Source organism: Cervus elaphus, chromosome 3, assembly GCF_910594005.1.
Source record: "Cervus elaphus chromosome 3, mCerEla1.1, whole genome shotgun sequence".
Classification (NCBI taxonomy): Eukaryota; Metazoa; Chordata; class Mammalia; order Artiodactyla; family Cervidae; genus Cervus; species Cervus elaphus.
Window position 1 is genome coordinate 51,774,963 of NC_057817.1, and position 16,445 is coordinate 51,791,407.

Here is a 16,445-nt window from a genome sequence, read left to right on the forward strand (position 1 = left end):
TTCCCAGGAATGTAGGAAGGGGACGTCTGCATTGGCATATAATACACATTTTTTTTTAAAGCAAACTTCGATTCTCTATTAAAATAAATTTAAAAAGTGAACCTAGAGATTATCATACTAAGTGAAGAGAAAGACAAATACATGATATCACTTATATGTGGAACCTTAACAAATTATACAAATGAACTTACAAACAAAAACAGAATTACATACATAGAAAATAAATTTATAATTACCAAAGAATAAAGGGGGGGGATAAATTATGAGTTTGGGATTAATAAATATACACTCCTATATATAAAATATATAAACAACAAGGACCTACTGTATAGCACAGGGAACTATATTTAATATGCTGTAATAACCTATAATAGAAAGAATCTGAAAAAGAATATATGTATATACATATAAAACTGAATCACTTTGCTATATAGCTGAAACTAACATAATATTGTAAGTCAACTATACTTCAATTTAAAAATGTCATGGCACTTCAACTACCTTGCATTATCCTGATGCCTTTTAATAACATAAAGAGCATATCAGAAACACTTTCTCTGATATCATTAATTATTTGATTACAAAAGATGGATGGTCCATTTCAGGAGCCAAAACAGTCCTTGTAGAAAGTTTTCGCATCCCAATAAATTATTTGGGGATATCATATTTTTTTTCAGAATTAATTGATACTCCTTAGTTGGCTTAAAGCTCAATATTCAGAAAACTAAGATCATGGCATCCGGTCCCATCACTTCATGTCAAATAGATGGGGAAAGAGTGGAAATAGTGTCAGACTTTATTTTTTTGGGCTCCAAAATCACTACAGATGGTGACTGCAGCCATGAAATCAAAAGACACTTACTCCTTGGAAGAAAAGTTATGACCAACCTAGACAGCATATTAAGAAGCAAAGACATTACTTTGCCAACAAAGGTCTGTCTAGTCGAGGCTATGGTTTTTCCAGTAGTCATGTATGGATGTGAGAGTTGGACTGTGAAGAAAGCTGAGCACAGAAGAATTGATGCTTTTGAACTGTGGTGTTGGAGAAGACTCTTGAGAGTCCCTTGGACTGCAAGGAGATCCAACCAGTCCATCCTGAAGGAGATCAGTCCTGGGTGTTCATTGGAAGGACTGATGCTGAAGCTGAAACTCCAATACTTTGGCCACCTCATGCAAAGAGTTGATTCATTGGAAAAGACCCTGATGCTGGGAAGGATTGGGGACAGGAGGAGAAGGGGACGACAGAGGATGAGATGGCTGGATGGCATCACCGACTTGATGGACATGAGTTTGAGTAAACTCCGGGAGTTGGTGATGGACAGGGAGGCCTGGCGTGCTGTGATTCATGGGGTCGCAAAGAGTCGGACACGACTGAGCGACTGAACTGAACTGAATAGGATTATTGATCATAATCCTATATGTTTTCAACTTGAATCTGTGTGTGTTCTCAGTCTCTCAGTTGTGGCCAGCTCTTTTGACTCCAAGGACGATAGCCCACCAGGCTCCCCTGCCCACGGAATTTTCCAGGCAGGAATACTGGAGTGGGTAACCATTTCCTACTCCAGAGGATCTTCCTGACCCAGGGATGGAACCTGCATCTCCTACACTGGCAGGCAGATTCTTTACCACTGTGCCACCCAGGAAGCCCCTAGACTATTCATACAAGTGTTCCGTTAACAAGGGAGCATTTCCTTTTTTCCCCATCAACTCTGTGCTAGAAAATACTATTCAGTAGGTGGTATGTATATGTGCTTAGTTGCTCAATTCTGTCCGATTCTTTGTGATCCCATGGACTGTAGCTCACCAGGCCCCTCTGTCCATAGGGATTCTCCAGTCTAGAATACTGGAGTGGGTTTCAGAGCCCTCCTCCAGGGGATCCTCCCAACCCAGGGATCGAATCCAAGGCTCCCGCATTGCAGGTGAATTCTTTACTGTCTGAACCACCAGGAAAATCCTCAGTAGGTGGTAAGAATACCTTATAATTTTCCCAACCTTCCTTGATTGGATATCTTTTGTGGGTCAAGGAAGGGACATTTAAATTGCAATGCACAAATTACATTCTATTGTCAATGGCAAAGAAAAGTCCCATTCACATTGTGTGTTAGTGGATAAACAAGACAGAGCATTCAATCCAACTGTCTCACATTTTAAAACATGTATTACCTCAATTATATATTTTGAAGTTGTTCTTCTATGAAAGAAATACATTTTAAAACAATGATGTTGGAATTTCATTACAGCACCGTCTTCAACATGCTACAGTCGAATGCTCCTGTTCCTATAACGAGGCTATGTAAAGAGCTAAATTGCTTATAGTGGGAAACGTCCTAAGTCCTTTTGAAATGGACTCTGTATAAGATGAATTCTTGCAATGAATTTCAAGTATAATGAACTTATGGTACTTAAATGAACCAATTATTACTAAGATTTTTTTTTTAAATGTGACATGAATAGTTTTTCTTATTAAGGTATAATTGGAACTGAATGTACCTATTTTATAAAGCATAATCAAGTACTCAAAAAAAAGGTTAGAACAATATTCAGATCCCAATTTATTTAAACATAGCCTTCATCAAATACTGTTATCCATTTCTTCTCAATTTCTTGGTACTAGCATCCATCCCAACATGCACAGTTCACAGAGCTGACATTTTTGAAAGAAGGATTATTCATGCATGCTCTGGTCTGAATGCTTGTGGTCCCCCAAACTCATGATCAAATCTTATGCCCAAGGCAATCATTTCAGGAGGTAGGGCCTTTGTGAGGTGTTTAGGTCATGAGGATGGAGCCCTCATAAATGGAATTAGTACTCTGCTACAGACCCCCAGAGGACTTCGCAGGTGGCACTAGAGGTAAAGAACCCGCCTGCAGGAGACATAAGGAAGCAGGTTCAATCCCTAGAAGATCCCCTGGAGGAGGGCACAGCAACCCACTCCAGGATTCTTGCCTAGAGAATCTCATGGACAGAGCAGCCTGGGGGCTACCGCCCAGGGAGTCACAAAGAGCTGGACATGACCGCAGCCTCTTAGCACGCAGACGCAGACCTCACAGCGCTCCAGAGTCCCTTCCACGGTGCCGGGACACAGCTAAGAGTCTGCAACCCAGAGCAGACCCTCGCCCAACCACACTGGCACCCTGATCTCTGACTTCCAGCTTCTAGAACCCTGAGAAATAAATGTGCTGTTTATAAGCTACCCAGGCTGTGGTATTTTGTCACAACAACCCAAATGGACTAAGACAATACGAAAGAGAGACAAGATGCAATTTTGCCAACATTTCTCTTGTCCTCTTAATGTTTGGTTTGTTTTGTGTGAAAGACTTACAGGTGTGAATTTCATATTTAAAAGCAGGACTCTTTTAAAAGCAGCACATTCAAGAAGGACAGAATTCTAAGTGTTTCTCTATTATCTTCCCCACAATTTCCCTTTTCTATAAAATGTGTGTGCAGAGAGGGAGGAGTCTACTCCTACCTGCGAAGACTACATGGAACAGAGGGGAAAATATGGATTTTGGAAATACAGCTAACCCCCCTGACACATCAGATGCTCCCTTTCTTCCTAAATTAGTGAAAACAATACAGGATACCCATGTAACAGGGCTGTTGATGTTGTCAGATAATGACTTTCTGGATTATGTGAGGTGATATATGTAAGCCCCTGCAGCTATATCTCTGAATATGTGTCTTCTCTTCTTTCTTTTCAAATTCCCAAGTATGTAAATCCTTTGAATGCCAAGAGAAGACTAAAAAATCACATCTTTCCATTTAGATTTTATAGACCACAACGCAGTATCTCACTGTATAGCTGAGGAGACGTTAGTAGTACTGCTTTAAGACAAAAACTAGTAAAGTAAGATGTTTAATAAAATGTGAAATAATTTAAAATAGTGTTGTGACCCCATGGGCTGCAGCCCGCCAGGCTCCTCTGTCCACGGGATTTCCCAGGCAAGAATACTGGAGTGGGTTGCCATTCTCTTCTCCAGGGGATCTTCCCAGCCCTGGGATCGAACCTGTGTCTCCTCTGTCTCCTTCATTGGCAGGCAGATTCTTTATTGTAGAGCCACTGGGGAAGCCCAATTTAAAACTGATTATATCCTTAAAAAGTTGGAGGGAATGTTTCCTCTTAAATCAAAGTTACAGATCAAATATGCATAACAATTTTGATACTGAAGTATCCCAACAAACAGTAATAATTAGGTTTCTAAGCATTTAGAATGAGATTTTTAAATTGGTAACACCGCTATATAAGTGTATATGGCCTTTTTTGAAATAGTTGAAAACACATGTAGATAACGGGCCCACAAAGGTTAATAGAGTAATAAAACTGTTATTGGTAAAAATAAATTTAAAACAATAAATTTTGCATGCTTCCTCATTGAAGTGTTTTTATCTTTAAATTACCACGTTACTAAGAAAATTAACAATAAAAAAGGAAACAATTTCTAGATGAACTTGAGATCTGACATTACTAAATCCTCCAGTCGTAGGCCATTGCTATGTGTAATTCATGTTCTCCCCAGGGCAGAGCAGCCAGGTGACTCTCCAGAGAGATGCTAACGTGGTCCACGGGGGACGGGCTTACATTGTCTTATATCCCCCGTGGTTTCTTCTGAATTGTTCACCTTTTCCTACCTACTTATTACGCTGTCCTATCAATTAGTGATATGCAAATATTCCTGCAGTATCTGCCACTTTTTAAGTTCAGAAAAAGAAACTGGTACACTGACTGTTTTTCTTCTGAAAGAGGCCATAGCTTTAGGAAAACACATCCAAGCATTTTATTGCTACATTGAAGACACCAGACAATAAATACCTGGAATTCATATGGTACTAGGAAGGGGCACTACAGAAAAAGGAGGACATTACAAATAACTGAACCTCAAGAGGCAGAGTTAAGAGCTATGGACCTCATTTTACTTAGACTATTCATCTCTCAGCTCTAGGACGTTTCCACTTCTTTCACTGAAGCTTTCTTTGATCACTCCATTACATAGCAAAGTCTCCTTCTGGAATCCTAGAGCAGGGGTCAACAAATACACTTCTCTAAACTGAAAGATTTTTCTCTAAACTGCAGGATATTTTTCTCTAAACTGAAAGTTTTCTCTAAACTGAAAAATATTTTAGGATTAGCAGATTTAATCACAACTATTGAACTCAATCTGCCACAGAAAACAGAAACAAATGGGTGTGGCTATATTCCAGAAGAAAACTTTGTATTTATATAAACAGGAAGGAGGTCAGATGAGGCTCAAGGATTATTTATACTTGGTTAACCATGTTGTAGACAATCAATGTTCTATGATTTTGACACTCAATCCTACTTGATTGTTCCTTTAACTCCCCACAGAGAGAATGTCTCTGAAATTAGTCTCCTTAAGAAGATCAAGAAAGATGACTTAGACATAATCTTTTCTAGTCTTTGTGCAGATTATTTCATGGAGCAATGCTCAATTATTTACTGGTTTAAATTGACTTAACATATGCAAGCAAGATCTAGTTGCCATTAGCAGCCTAGCTGCACTGGAACATCTACTGAGACATTGACCTTCGGGGTTCTCTAACGGGCAGCCTCCTCTAGCTGAGTCTTTATTCTACCTGCATATTTCTTACTTGGTAATAATGAGGAATAGAAATTCTATTCTTAAAAGATCAGACACAGAGGAAGCACTTAAACATTGCTTTAAAAAAAAGCACAACAATAGTTGACATAGGTTTGTATCTTAGTATGAAAAAACACCTCCAAATCGTGATAGCATAATCGCTATTGTTTTTCCCTTTGCCACAGTCTTTAAATGTGTTCATACGTGCTACTACTTCTAAGTGGAAAGTCAGGAATTTCCATCTTAAAACTCCTTTGGGATATATTCCCAGTTGATGTTACTAATTTTGTGTCTATGCGAAAAATTCAGCACTTAAAAATATTTTTGCAGCATCAATATCAATGCTGAATTATCTTCCTGTATGTGTCAAAACCCAGAGTTTTTAAAAAAAACAAAACAGAGTTTTGTCTATATGGGAAACACCCATATTACTATAAAGTCAATGAGTTGTTGTTCTTTGAATTTCTTACTTGGATCAGGCTGTGAAAATAATATTATAATTCATAAATAACTGTGCGCAGAAGAGGATTTTTCAAGCATAAAGAGGCTCTGCCTCAAAATGCACCAAAAATATTAGTAGAGATAAAAGAAAAATAATTGTGATTACCACTTATGTTACCTGCATTATTTTTTTACTCTCCAGCAGCAATCCTGTGATATAGGCTTTATTGTTTCCATTTTTTAAAATGAGGCAACTGAGGCTCTGAAGGTTTACATAGCTTGATTTGGGTTAAACAGCTGAGATGTGGCTAAATCAAAATTCCACCAAGGTCTGTCTATCTATCCACAAAGACTCTGACCCAACATGTGACAAGGTGATGGAGGAAAAAGGGAAAGAGAAAAGAGAGACCCACAGAATAAGACAGACCAGAGGGCACATGACCCTGGAGCTCTACACATAGCTGATGGAAAGACAGAAATTGCCTAAACTTGCTTTGAAAATAGGTTCCATGATGTGTGGGACTCGAGACTAAACGGAGCTTACTGTTTTATTCACAGCCATCTCTAACATCTAAAATGGTGTCTGGAGCACAGTGGATGAATAAATAGTTGTTATTAAAGGATTACATTCTCCGGCTTGAAATATGTCAGAGGCTTTACTCCAAATCCCACTTCACGGCAGATGTGACAGGTACAGATCCATGAGAATTCTCCAGCCCCACTGTTCATGTACCCACCGCTGCCCACAGCCTGGAGTATGCACAGGAGTCCTGCCACCCTCTGCACACCCCCACCCCATCATCTTGCTACCTGTGCTGAAGGGACGGAATCCTGGAATTACTGTTTATTCAGTCCCTAATGGGTCCCCAGCCTCCTTGAGTCCACAAGTGATAAGAGGTCATTATTTTCTCGAAGCCTTTTAGTTTGGTTCCAGATATTTCCTTTAAAGAGTAAGGAAGTCCTATCATTCTTCCAACTCTGTGTTTTAACAGATCAAGCCCTGTTATCCTCGACTAGTCTTTCTTTTTTTAACATTTCTCAAACTTCCTTCCTCTAGAATCTCTTAAAATCCAGTGCAGAATTGCATATTTTAAAATACTTATATTGAGAAGGTACATTCTGGTTAATAGATTCAGGACCAGATCCCTCCACTGACAAGATGTGACAACCCTGGGCAAGATACTTAACCTCTGGCCCTAATTCCCTCACCTGTAAAATAAGGGTCATAATAATGTTTTCTCATAAGGCTTGGAGGATTAAATTAGTTAAAAATGTGTAAGATGAATATGTAAAATGATGCCTGGCATGTAGAAGTCCTGGATAAAGGCAAGCTATTTTTACTCAAAGTAATCTTTATAGCTTTACCTAAGAGTCACATCTTTGGTCTCTAAATTCACTTATTACACACACACACACACACACACACACACACACACACACACACACACACACACACACACACACAGCATGTTAGGTTCTTTACCTCTTATGGCATTAATCTGCAAAGACAAGTAATTTTACTGAGGGGCTAATTTCTAATTGTAAACAAAATTTAAAATGAGTTTCCTTCTCTCTTCCCTTTCAGTGTTTATTCATTTATTCATTCATTATGCTCAGCGTAATGGGCCACAGAAAGAAAATGTTCAGCTCTGAGGTAGCAATGGGTCCTTCCAAAGGCAGATCTCTCTGTATGCCTTTATTTCCCACCTTCTAATTTCATCTGAAAAAAGATGACACCAATGGCCAGTGGGATCATGAGCAGGTGATCAAACATTTATATTCATAAACAACCATTTTCAGCCTTCAACTATTTTGTACATAAACGGACTTTCCTAAACTTGAACGCTTCCAGAAACATAGCGGCCCTAAAAACAAGCTTAACCAGGTCACATAAAGAAGAGGTAGAAAAGTGAATACGTTACATTCATAGAGAAAACATAAGACACGTGAGCTGTCACCACAAATGTACAGGCTGTCAATCAACCCAGAAAAAGATTTACTTTGTGTGGTGCCAGAAAGCTAAGGACCCTCGGTAGCAGGAAGAAGAATGTAGTCACAGCTGGAACCGCCTTTGAAAGAACAGGCTGCCTGAGTACACATCTATTGTTGTCAGTGGCTAAGTCGTGTCTGACGCTTTGTGACCCCGTGGACTGCAGCATGCCAGGCTCCTCTGTCCTCTACTGTCCCCTGGAGTTTGCAATACACATACTGAAGTCTTAAAAAAGCTTCTTGTACCTATCCAGAGGCTTCAGAGAAAATCTGAATGTGGTGTTTACACCCAGCTTTGAAGGTTGAAGCTAGGCATGGAAACAGCAGGAGGTTAGAGCATTTTAAGATGAAAGAACAGCATGGCCAATAATGTGGAGGCAGGAGACATAATGAAAATAAATAAGGCACAGGGGAGTTCAGTTTGACCTGAGGATGGTGGCAGTGGGAGATGAGCCTGGAAAAGATAGTCGGAAATACAGAGATTGCAATGTTGGTCCTTAGACCTAGGTAATGGGAGTCACAGCGTTATTAACATACAGGAAAGGGAGGGGTATTTCAGTGAGAGTATCTGGAGGCACACACAGAATTAACTAGAACATTGACAAAGTATTAGCAAAGACATCAGCTAAGAGACTAGGATGTGAGTCTAAGTAGTATGTCAAAAGTGCCTGGACCCCGGCATCATCAGAAATGAGGACACTGATGAAAGAAGTAGTTTGAATGTCTTAGCAACTGACTGTAAAATACAAGGCTGGGGCAGGGGGTGGGAGGCTTGAGGTTCTCGTTCTAGATCAGAATACTAATACCAATAAAAGAAAGGGAGCCAACAGAAGCAAAGAAGAGTGTTCAGAAGAGACCACAGGATGTTGGCGGAGTCCGCAGCGCAGAAGAGGGAGCTGTCCAGCAGGCATTTGGAGAGTTCTGGCCACAGTTATGTGAAGGTCAGGGTTGAAGATAATGGCTTGAGTGTTACTCCCACTGAGGTCAAAGCACAGTCCAAGAGAGGACAAGCTTTGCCAATGGATCAAATTTAGACAAGAGAAGAATTTGAAACAGAAATTGAGGAGCACATACTTGAGTGAGTAGGTGAAAGGGCAAGTCGCTCAGTCATGTCTGACCCTTTGAGCCCGCCAGGCTCCTCTGTCCATGGAATTCTCCAGGCAAGAAAATTGGAGTGGGTGTCCATTCCCTTCTCCAAGGGATTTTCCTGACCCAGAGATCGAATCCAACTCTCCTGCACTGCAGGAGCATTCTTTATCATCTGAGCCACAAGGGAAGCCCAAGAATAGTGGGGTGAGTAGCCTATCCCTTCTCCAAGGGGTCTTCCCAACCCAAGAATCGAACCAGGAGGGGTCTGCAGCATTGCAGGCAGATTCTTTACCAGCTGAGCTATGACATGAAAGGAAGGTCGAAGAGGAAGCCACTAATGAGCAATCAGAGAAGTCGGAGAAGCGCAAAGAGCACCTAGAAATCAAGAGGAGTTTAAGCAGCAGCAGGTGCCAACATTACCAAAGGTTGTGGACAGTGTGAAGTCAGCGAAGATTTAGAGCCTCAGAGGTCAGTTATAACCTGATTATAAAATGTTAATACTTAATATATTTTACAAGGAGAGCTCACTCCTTCAAAGTACTTTCACATGATATTACTCTTTTTATCCTTTGAAGAAAACAGAAAAGAATTTCTTACTGGAAGATAGACCGATTTCAAAGATAATTTCCTTAAACATTTTCAATTTGATTTCACTGGCCAATAATTTTCAATCACATATAGCACCTTTCTTCCAAAAAGTGTCTTCAATGTCAGGGGACACTTTTGGTAATTATGACTAAGGGCAAACTATCAGCATATGGAGGGCAGGGGTCACAGACACCAAGTGTCCTGCAGTAAAAGCGGCATTCCTACACCCTGCAAAAGAGCCCTGCCCAAAATGCCAACGCTGTCACCTGTCGAGAAACACTGTTTATCACTGAACGTTGCGGTGGTGTTTGCGACACCATAGACTGTAGCCTGCCAGGCTCCTCCGTCCATGGGATTCTCCAGGCAAGAATACTGGAGTGGGTTGTCATTTCCTTCTCCAGGGGATCGTCCCAACCCAGGGATCAAACTGGGTCCCCTGCCTTACAGGCAGATTCTTTACCGACTGAGCTACAAGGGAAGCCCGTCACTGAATGTACCTTTTGTATATTTGAGAAAAACTGACAGAACTTCAGTTTCTGACATTTTGGAGAATCAATTTCAAACACAGGCAAACATTGTTAATACAATTCATCCCTTAGAAACTTTTCAAGTGAATGCATGCCTTTCAGTTTTACCGTTTATTCATGTCTAATCTAGTTCCAAAAGAAATAGGTCTTCAAATAAATTACTTAGTAGAGCAGCTTCTTACAATTTATAACTCTTCTATACATTAGCTCTAATTAGAAACTGTTTAGGAGTGTGGATGATTAATAATACTACATGTCATTGTGTTATTAGGTATGAAACAGCCAATGTTTAATGTAAACACTTTTTGAAAATACCAATATTTTGTACAGACCTTTACTTATCTAAAGAAATAGTTCTGTGTTACAATGGTAGATATTTTCTAGTTACATACTAGATACTTTCAATTGAAATTTTTAATTTTTTAAATTAAATGCCATGGTTTAATTCCAAACATGACCAAACATTAATCAGCAGTTCAGATAACTAAACCAAATTATTGTTGTTTAGTTGCTAAGTCATGTCTGACTCTTTTGCAAATCCATGGTCTGCAGCCCACCAGGCTCCTCTGTCCATGGGATTTCCCAGGCAAGAACACCAGAGAGGGTTGCCATTTCTTTCTCCAGGGTATCCCGCCGACCTAGGGAATGAACCCGCATCTCCTGCATTGGCAGACAGATTCCTTACCACTGAGCCACCAGGGAAGCCCTACTAAGCCAGAGAGTATGTCATTTTTTGTGGGACTATCTTAACTGCGCAAAACTTTTAACAAAAATATCTTTACACCAGCATCTTGTAATTGTCACCCAAATGCCTTGTAACATTTTCACGAACTTATCTGGGATTTCAATGAAGGTTAATAAAAACAAGTGAATCTTCCACGTAGGTAGATTAGGACCCTGTATTCACCATTTCAGGGGCCTATTGAGAAAATGAAGCTTTCTCTGTAAGTTTTTAAAAGGAAGTTCTATTACTCACGGAGATTTAGTGTGTGCAGTTGTTTCTCAACACATTTCCAACATACTTTGATCCAAATAGTTTTGAGAAAGTCAACAAGGATGACCTCTCAGTGAGAGTTCATTCAATGTCTTATTATGCAATTCAGCACTATCATGCCATCTACTGAGAAACTTTGCTTTTCAAAGGGTTCCCAAAAATCTGTTAAGAAGAATAAACCAGTGAACCTTATAAAAACCTATTCATCTTAAAAAAATAAAAAATAAAAAATAAAAACCTATTCATCTTAGGCCAAATATTTAATACCTGACACTAGTTGTCTTTTTTTTTTTTTTTTAAAAAAAAGACATTTATTCATTGCTTCTCAAACTTTATACCTATGAGTCACCTGGGGATCTTTTTATTAAAAAAAAATTATTAAAAAAAAACAAAACATTTATTTACTTGGCTGGCATGTGGGATCTGGTTCCCTGATCAGGGATGGAACCCGGACCCCGGCATTGGGAGCACAGAGTCTTAGCTACGGGACCACCAGGGAAGGCTCTGCACCTTTTAAAATAAGAGTTAATGCAAATATGAAAGATTTGGATTTTTTACGTTTATTTTTTATTGGAGGATAACTGCTTTACAATATTGTGGGGGCCTCTGCTATACATCAGTGTGAATCAGAGACCACATATTGAGTTATTTCTATGCTTGTGCTCACCCAGTGTAAGTAACGAAGGACAGGGCAAAGAAATCATAAAAAGACCCTCAACTATCCTGCCCCCAGGGCAGAGTTCCACGAGGAATTCCCTGCCAGACTGAGAGTTGTGGGCAAGAAAGGATGCTCATGCTTCCTTTGTTTCTCCCTCCCTCCTTGCTTCATTTTTTCTATAATCAGTTGCTCAGGACTATCACCTGCCAGGCACTGAACGAGGAAGGAAGAACACGGCAGACCAGTGCCTGCCCTCCATCAGCTTCAAGCAGCAGAAGCCACACTACTCAGCGGCGGGTCAGACCGCCCACCTGGGTGCTCAGCCCACTCAGCCACTTGCGAGCTGGGCACTTTGAGTCAGCTTCTTAACTCTCTGCGCCTCTTCCGTAAATGTGAATATCGGTAGATCCTCCTCTCAGGATTGTTAAAGCGATAAAAAGGAGTTAACAGACAGTGCCCAGAACATGGTGAGCATTATAGAGAAAATGTTATAGGGACTATACTCTTGGGCCTCTCAGGGTGAGGGGATGAGTCTGTCCAAAGTGCAGAAAAAACTTCCTGCTCTCTCTCTCAAAATAAAAAAGAAAGAAAAGAAAGAAATCCATTAGCAAAGACATTCTTCAGGGAAGGGAATGTCCTGCCTTCGTAACAACAGAAAATCCTCTGTTACTTGTTTATACAGGGTCAACAGGGCAAATGGATGGGGCTGAACACACAGGTTTCTGAAGCAAGGTGCTCTTCTCAAATGTGCCTCTGAGCACATCTTACATTTTTTAAAATTGCTACATCCTTTCAAATTCCTTGAGATACATGCTTCTTCCATTGAGAAGGAAACAAACAGCAAAGAGGACAGATCAGCCCAGATGACTAGATGTTTTTTGTTTATTTTTGAGAGCAGAATTCCAACCTTATTCATCTTTGTAACCATACTGCAGTGTCTGGAGTGATTTTAGGGTTTCAAAAATAGCTAGTTTATTTTTATCAAAATATAGTTTTATTTATTTTACTTCTGGCAGCGCTGGGTCTTTGTTGCTCTCTGGTTGCCAGGAGCAGGCGCTACTCCTCAGCGTGGTGTTCCGGCTTCTCATCGCAGTGGCTTCTCTTGTTGAGGAGCTGGGCCTCTAGGTCAAGTGGGCTTCAGTAGTTGCAGCACATAGGCTCAACAGCTGGGGTGCACAGACTCCGCTGCCCTGAGGTATACGGGATCTTTCTGGACCAGGAAGATCCCGGTCCCCTGTATTGGAAGGCGGATTCGGGATCACTGGACCACCTTAGCTAGTTTATTTTTCAGGTGTTTTCAGTACACTTTATTCCTCACAATAGCACTTCGGGGTAAATACCACTAATTTCATTGTATGAATAAGAAAAACTAAGGATAAGATTGTTAAATAATTACTTATCCTACAAAAGTGAAGAAGTGAGCTTGAAATCCAGGTCCAACTCTAAAGTTAATTACCTTTTTCCACGTGAATGTCTCAAAAAAAATGTTTGATAAATGAATATATAATGAAAAGCAGTTGCAGGAGACTTCTTTTACTTCTGATCCATGATCCAAGAATATAACTCTCCATAAAGGATATTTCTTTAAGTTTCTTTGCTCTTTTTCCCTTCAGGAGGGCTCAAGGCCAAAAATATCAGCTAGATGTTATAAAAGAGTAAATGCACGTCTACAAATAAACTGAGCGTTTATAGGAAAGGGCACTAATTTGGACACCGAGAAACAAGTGCTAAAATTTCCGTTCACTTACTGAAACAGCCCAAAGGGGAGGGGAGTACGTAATTGCAAACTGCTGATGTGAATTTTGCAAAAAAAAAAACACACCTAATTTCTGACTTTATGAGCTGTTACACAACACACTGAGTTGCCTAAGTAATCTTTCCCTTTTACTGAGATCATCCCGTTGCCGGCTGACTTAGATTGCTTTAAACGCAATGTGCCCAGAAGCAGAAACTGGGGCTAAGATTGCCTCACCAGGGCCATGAAAGGGTCACCTCATTCAACCCCCATCAGTCTCTGCTCCCAGAACCCAGCTCTAAGTTTTCAGCCAAGTTCCCCCAAAATGCACACTTCGTACTTGGGATTCCAATGACACAGCACAGTCAAGCCAAGGGTCCGCTGAAAGTCTGCACCCTCCTGAGTTCCCAGTTTGAATTTGACGCACTGGGCGCCAGGAAAGGGCAGCTAGTGCTCACTGCTTCCTCCAGCCCACGCTTTTCCGCACCACCCTCATCACAGCTCGTGGTTTTACTCCCCCGCTGTGCCCCCGAACAGACCCGAGAAAGAAGATACGACAGCCTAGCTTTCCTCTCCCGCGCGTGTTGCGTGTGTAATTTTAACATCCCTGACGCAGATCACAAATTTCCCTCCTCAGCCCTACCGGGAACGTGGCCTCGGTCACAATCCCCCGCACCCCCACCCCGCCCTGCCAAGACCAGTCTGCAACTTCGCGGAAGTTCGGGAGAAAAACGGGGTGGAGACAGACAGCAGCCGCCCAAGCAGCATCCGCCCGAGCGAGGAGGCAGTTCACACGTGAGCCACCTCCCTAGCCTCCTCGCTACCTGGCTGGGCCTGGCACCCCCAGCGTGGCGCCGCAGCTCTGCCAGGAAAAACAGCCCGGAGGCGCAGGCCCTCCTCCGCCCGCGTTAACTCACGATTCTTTTCTGTCCCCGGGTGTGTCTCTCCCTTACACACCTTTCTTTCCTTCTGCCTCGCCCCCGCCACGCTACCTGGGACCCGAAACAGAAAAGACTCTTACCCGCCCCCCACCCCGGTATTTCGCCCCTCTTGCCAGCCTCTCGGAGTGCGACCATCTGCTAAAAGAAGAGGCTCCCTACACACTCTCACCCCCATGCCCACCGCCGCCCAACACCCAGCTTCTCCGGCCTGGGTCACCCCGCTGTGCTGGCGGGCACGGGCCGAGATGCTGAGGAGAAGCGCCAGGTGGGAACCTGCCAGGGAGACTCTTAGGTCCAAGAAAGGGGTGGGGGGCACGGCGCCGGGGGCGCCTCGGCGCCCGAGCTCCAGGTGCGGGCACCCGGCGGCCGGCGGCGCGCGCGGCGCGGAGCGCTCTCCGCGCGGGACCCCTCGGGACGCCCCTCCCCGACGCGCGCGCGCCCGGAGCCCGCGCCCGCCTGCGCCCCCGCAGGTCCCGCGTTGCCGTCCGCGCGCTTCGGTGACGCCAGCTCTCCGGCGGCCGCTCTGGGGATTTTTGTCTATATAAGGGCTCGCCGGCAAACTTGGCTTTGGCGCGCGTGTCACAGACTGGCCATTATTTTCACACGCGCGTGCCGTTCGCCGGGCAGCTCGGGTGACAGGCGCGCGCTCGCCTGCCTCTCCGCCAGCGTCCCCTCCGCCTCCTCCGGCTCCTCGTTTCCTCCCGGGGTGTGACTTACTTGACCCGGTCTCCGGCCCTGGGGTGGGCGCTGCAGCGGTCCGTCCGCCGCCAGTTCGCCTCGCTAGCAAAGGGTGACTGGAATTATTTATTTATTTCTGTCCCTGGACGAGTCCTCGCCCGCCGCCGGAGGTGGAGGAGGAGGCGGCGGCGGGGAGGGGAGGCGCGGCGGCTGAGCGCCCTAGTGGATGCCGAGGAGCGCGCGCCGCGCCACCGGGGGAGGGACGGGGAGGGCCGGGGAGGGGGAGGGCCCGGGGGGAGGGGGCCGGGGAGGGCGGCGGCGATCCCCCGGGGCGTGGCGCGAACCCGGGGCCGCGGGGGGCGCCGGCCACAGCCCGCTGACCGCAGGCCGACTGAGCATGCTCCGGGCGACTGTCAGAGACACTGCGGTGCTCGGGGCGCTGCACTGCAGATTTCAGCTTTGACCCAGAGAGAAAGCCACCAGATTGGTCGAGCTGTTGTTCCACATCGGTTGGGACGTGCTTTACTCGAAGTACTTGGCGCACAACCTGGGAGCCGGTGTGCGGTACCTTTGTGTGGGTACCCTGGGCAGTAGGGCAGCCTATAGGCGGGGAAAGCCGAACAAAAGGAGGGGAACCTGGCCCAAGGCGCGGAGACAGAAGAACCTCCTCGCAGTTCAAGTGTTGGGCCATTCTTCAACTGAAGTCTTTTGGGGGGCGCAAGAAGAGGGCCCACTGCGGTGTTGGGAGATTCGGTTCATCCCCCGCATCACTCACTGTAAGGGAAAAATAAATTTTACCCCGAGGGTGGAGGAGTAGCACAAAAGGACTTGGAAATGGGAAAGAAGTGAGAGAAAGTCATTTGTAAATGATTTCGGTTTAGTTTCTCAAGTTATATATATTTATTTAGTGGCCACATGGCCTGTGGGGGTCTTAGTTCCCTCACCGGCGGAACCACGCCCCCGGTGCAGTGGAAGCAGAAGTCTTAATCACTGGACGGATGGGGAAGTCCTTCAAAGTATTTAATTCTTCAAAATAGGACTTAGCTATTTGCTAGACACACGGTCACGCTCACGCTCTCACTGCTAGGGATAATGGTAAAATCAGTCTTGGTTTGATTTCTTCTACGTTTATTCTCTCCTCCTGTCTAGACATGTTTTGGGGGAAGTTGGAAAAAGGAAGTGCTGGAAATGAACATTTACATTGGCT

The 16,445-nt window shown here is 43.6% G+C and overlaps 2 protein-coding genes across 3 annotated transcripts in view; both read right to left on the reverse strand.

The window, feature by feature from the left end:
- SLC16A7 (solute carrier family 16 member 7) overlaps nt 1–15,480 on the reverse strand; it is a 180,784-nt gene extending 165,304 nt beyond the window's left edge. Inside the window, exon 1 of one of the 2 annotated variants that reach the window (XM_043888498.1) lies at nt 15,278–15,480. The gene's annotated coding sequence lies outside the window, so the exon portion shown is untranslated. The remainder of the gene's footprint in view (nt 1–15,277) is intronic. The other variant, XM_043888476.1, reaches the window with a different exon arrangement.
- On the reverse strand, nt 10,876–15,929 carry LOC122678984 (translation initiation factor IF-2-like). Its single transcript, XM_043879172.1, has 3 exons — nt 15,401–15,929; nt 14,641–15,340; nt 10,876–13,118 (listed from the first exon to the last, which is right to left on the reverse strand). Exons 1-3 carry the CDS (start codon nt 15,927–15,929, stop codon nt 13,022–13,024), a joined length of 1,326 nt encoding a protein of 441 aa, XP_043735107.1. The 3' UTR covers nt 10,876–13,021.
- Between the last annotated feature and the right edge of the window lie 516 nt (nt 15,930–16,445).

Coding starts and splice junctions, on each gene's coding strand:
- LOC122678984 (XM_043879172.1), bottom strand. CDS start 15,929: ATGGCCCAACACTTGAACTGCGAGGAGGTTCTTCTGTCTCCGCGCCTT. Junction 15,341..15,400: donor CTCCTCCTCCACCTCCGGCG/GCGGGCGAGGAC, acceptor ACCCTTTGCTAG/CGAGGCGAACTGGCGGCGGA. Junction 13,119..14,640: donor AATACCGGGGTGGGGGGCGG/GTAAGAGTCTTT, acceptor CTTCCAATACAG/GGGACCGGGATCTTCCTGGT.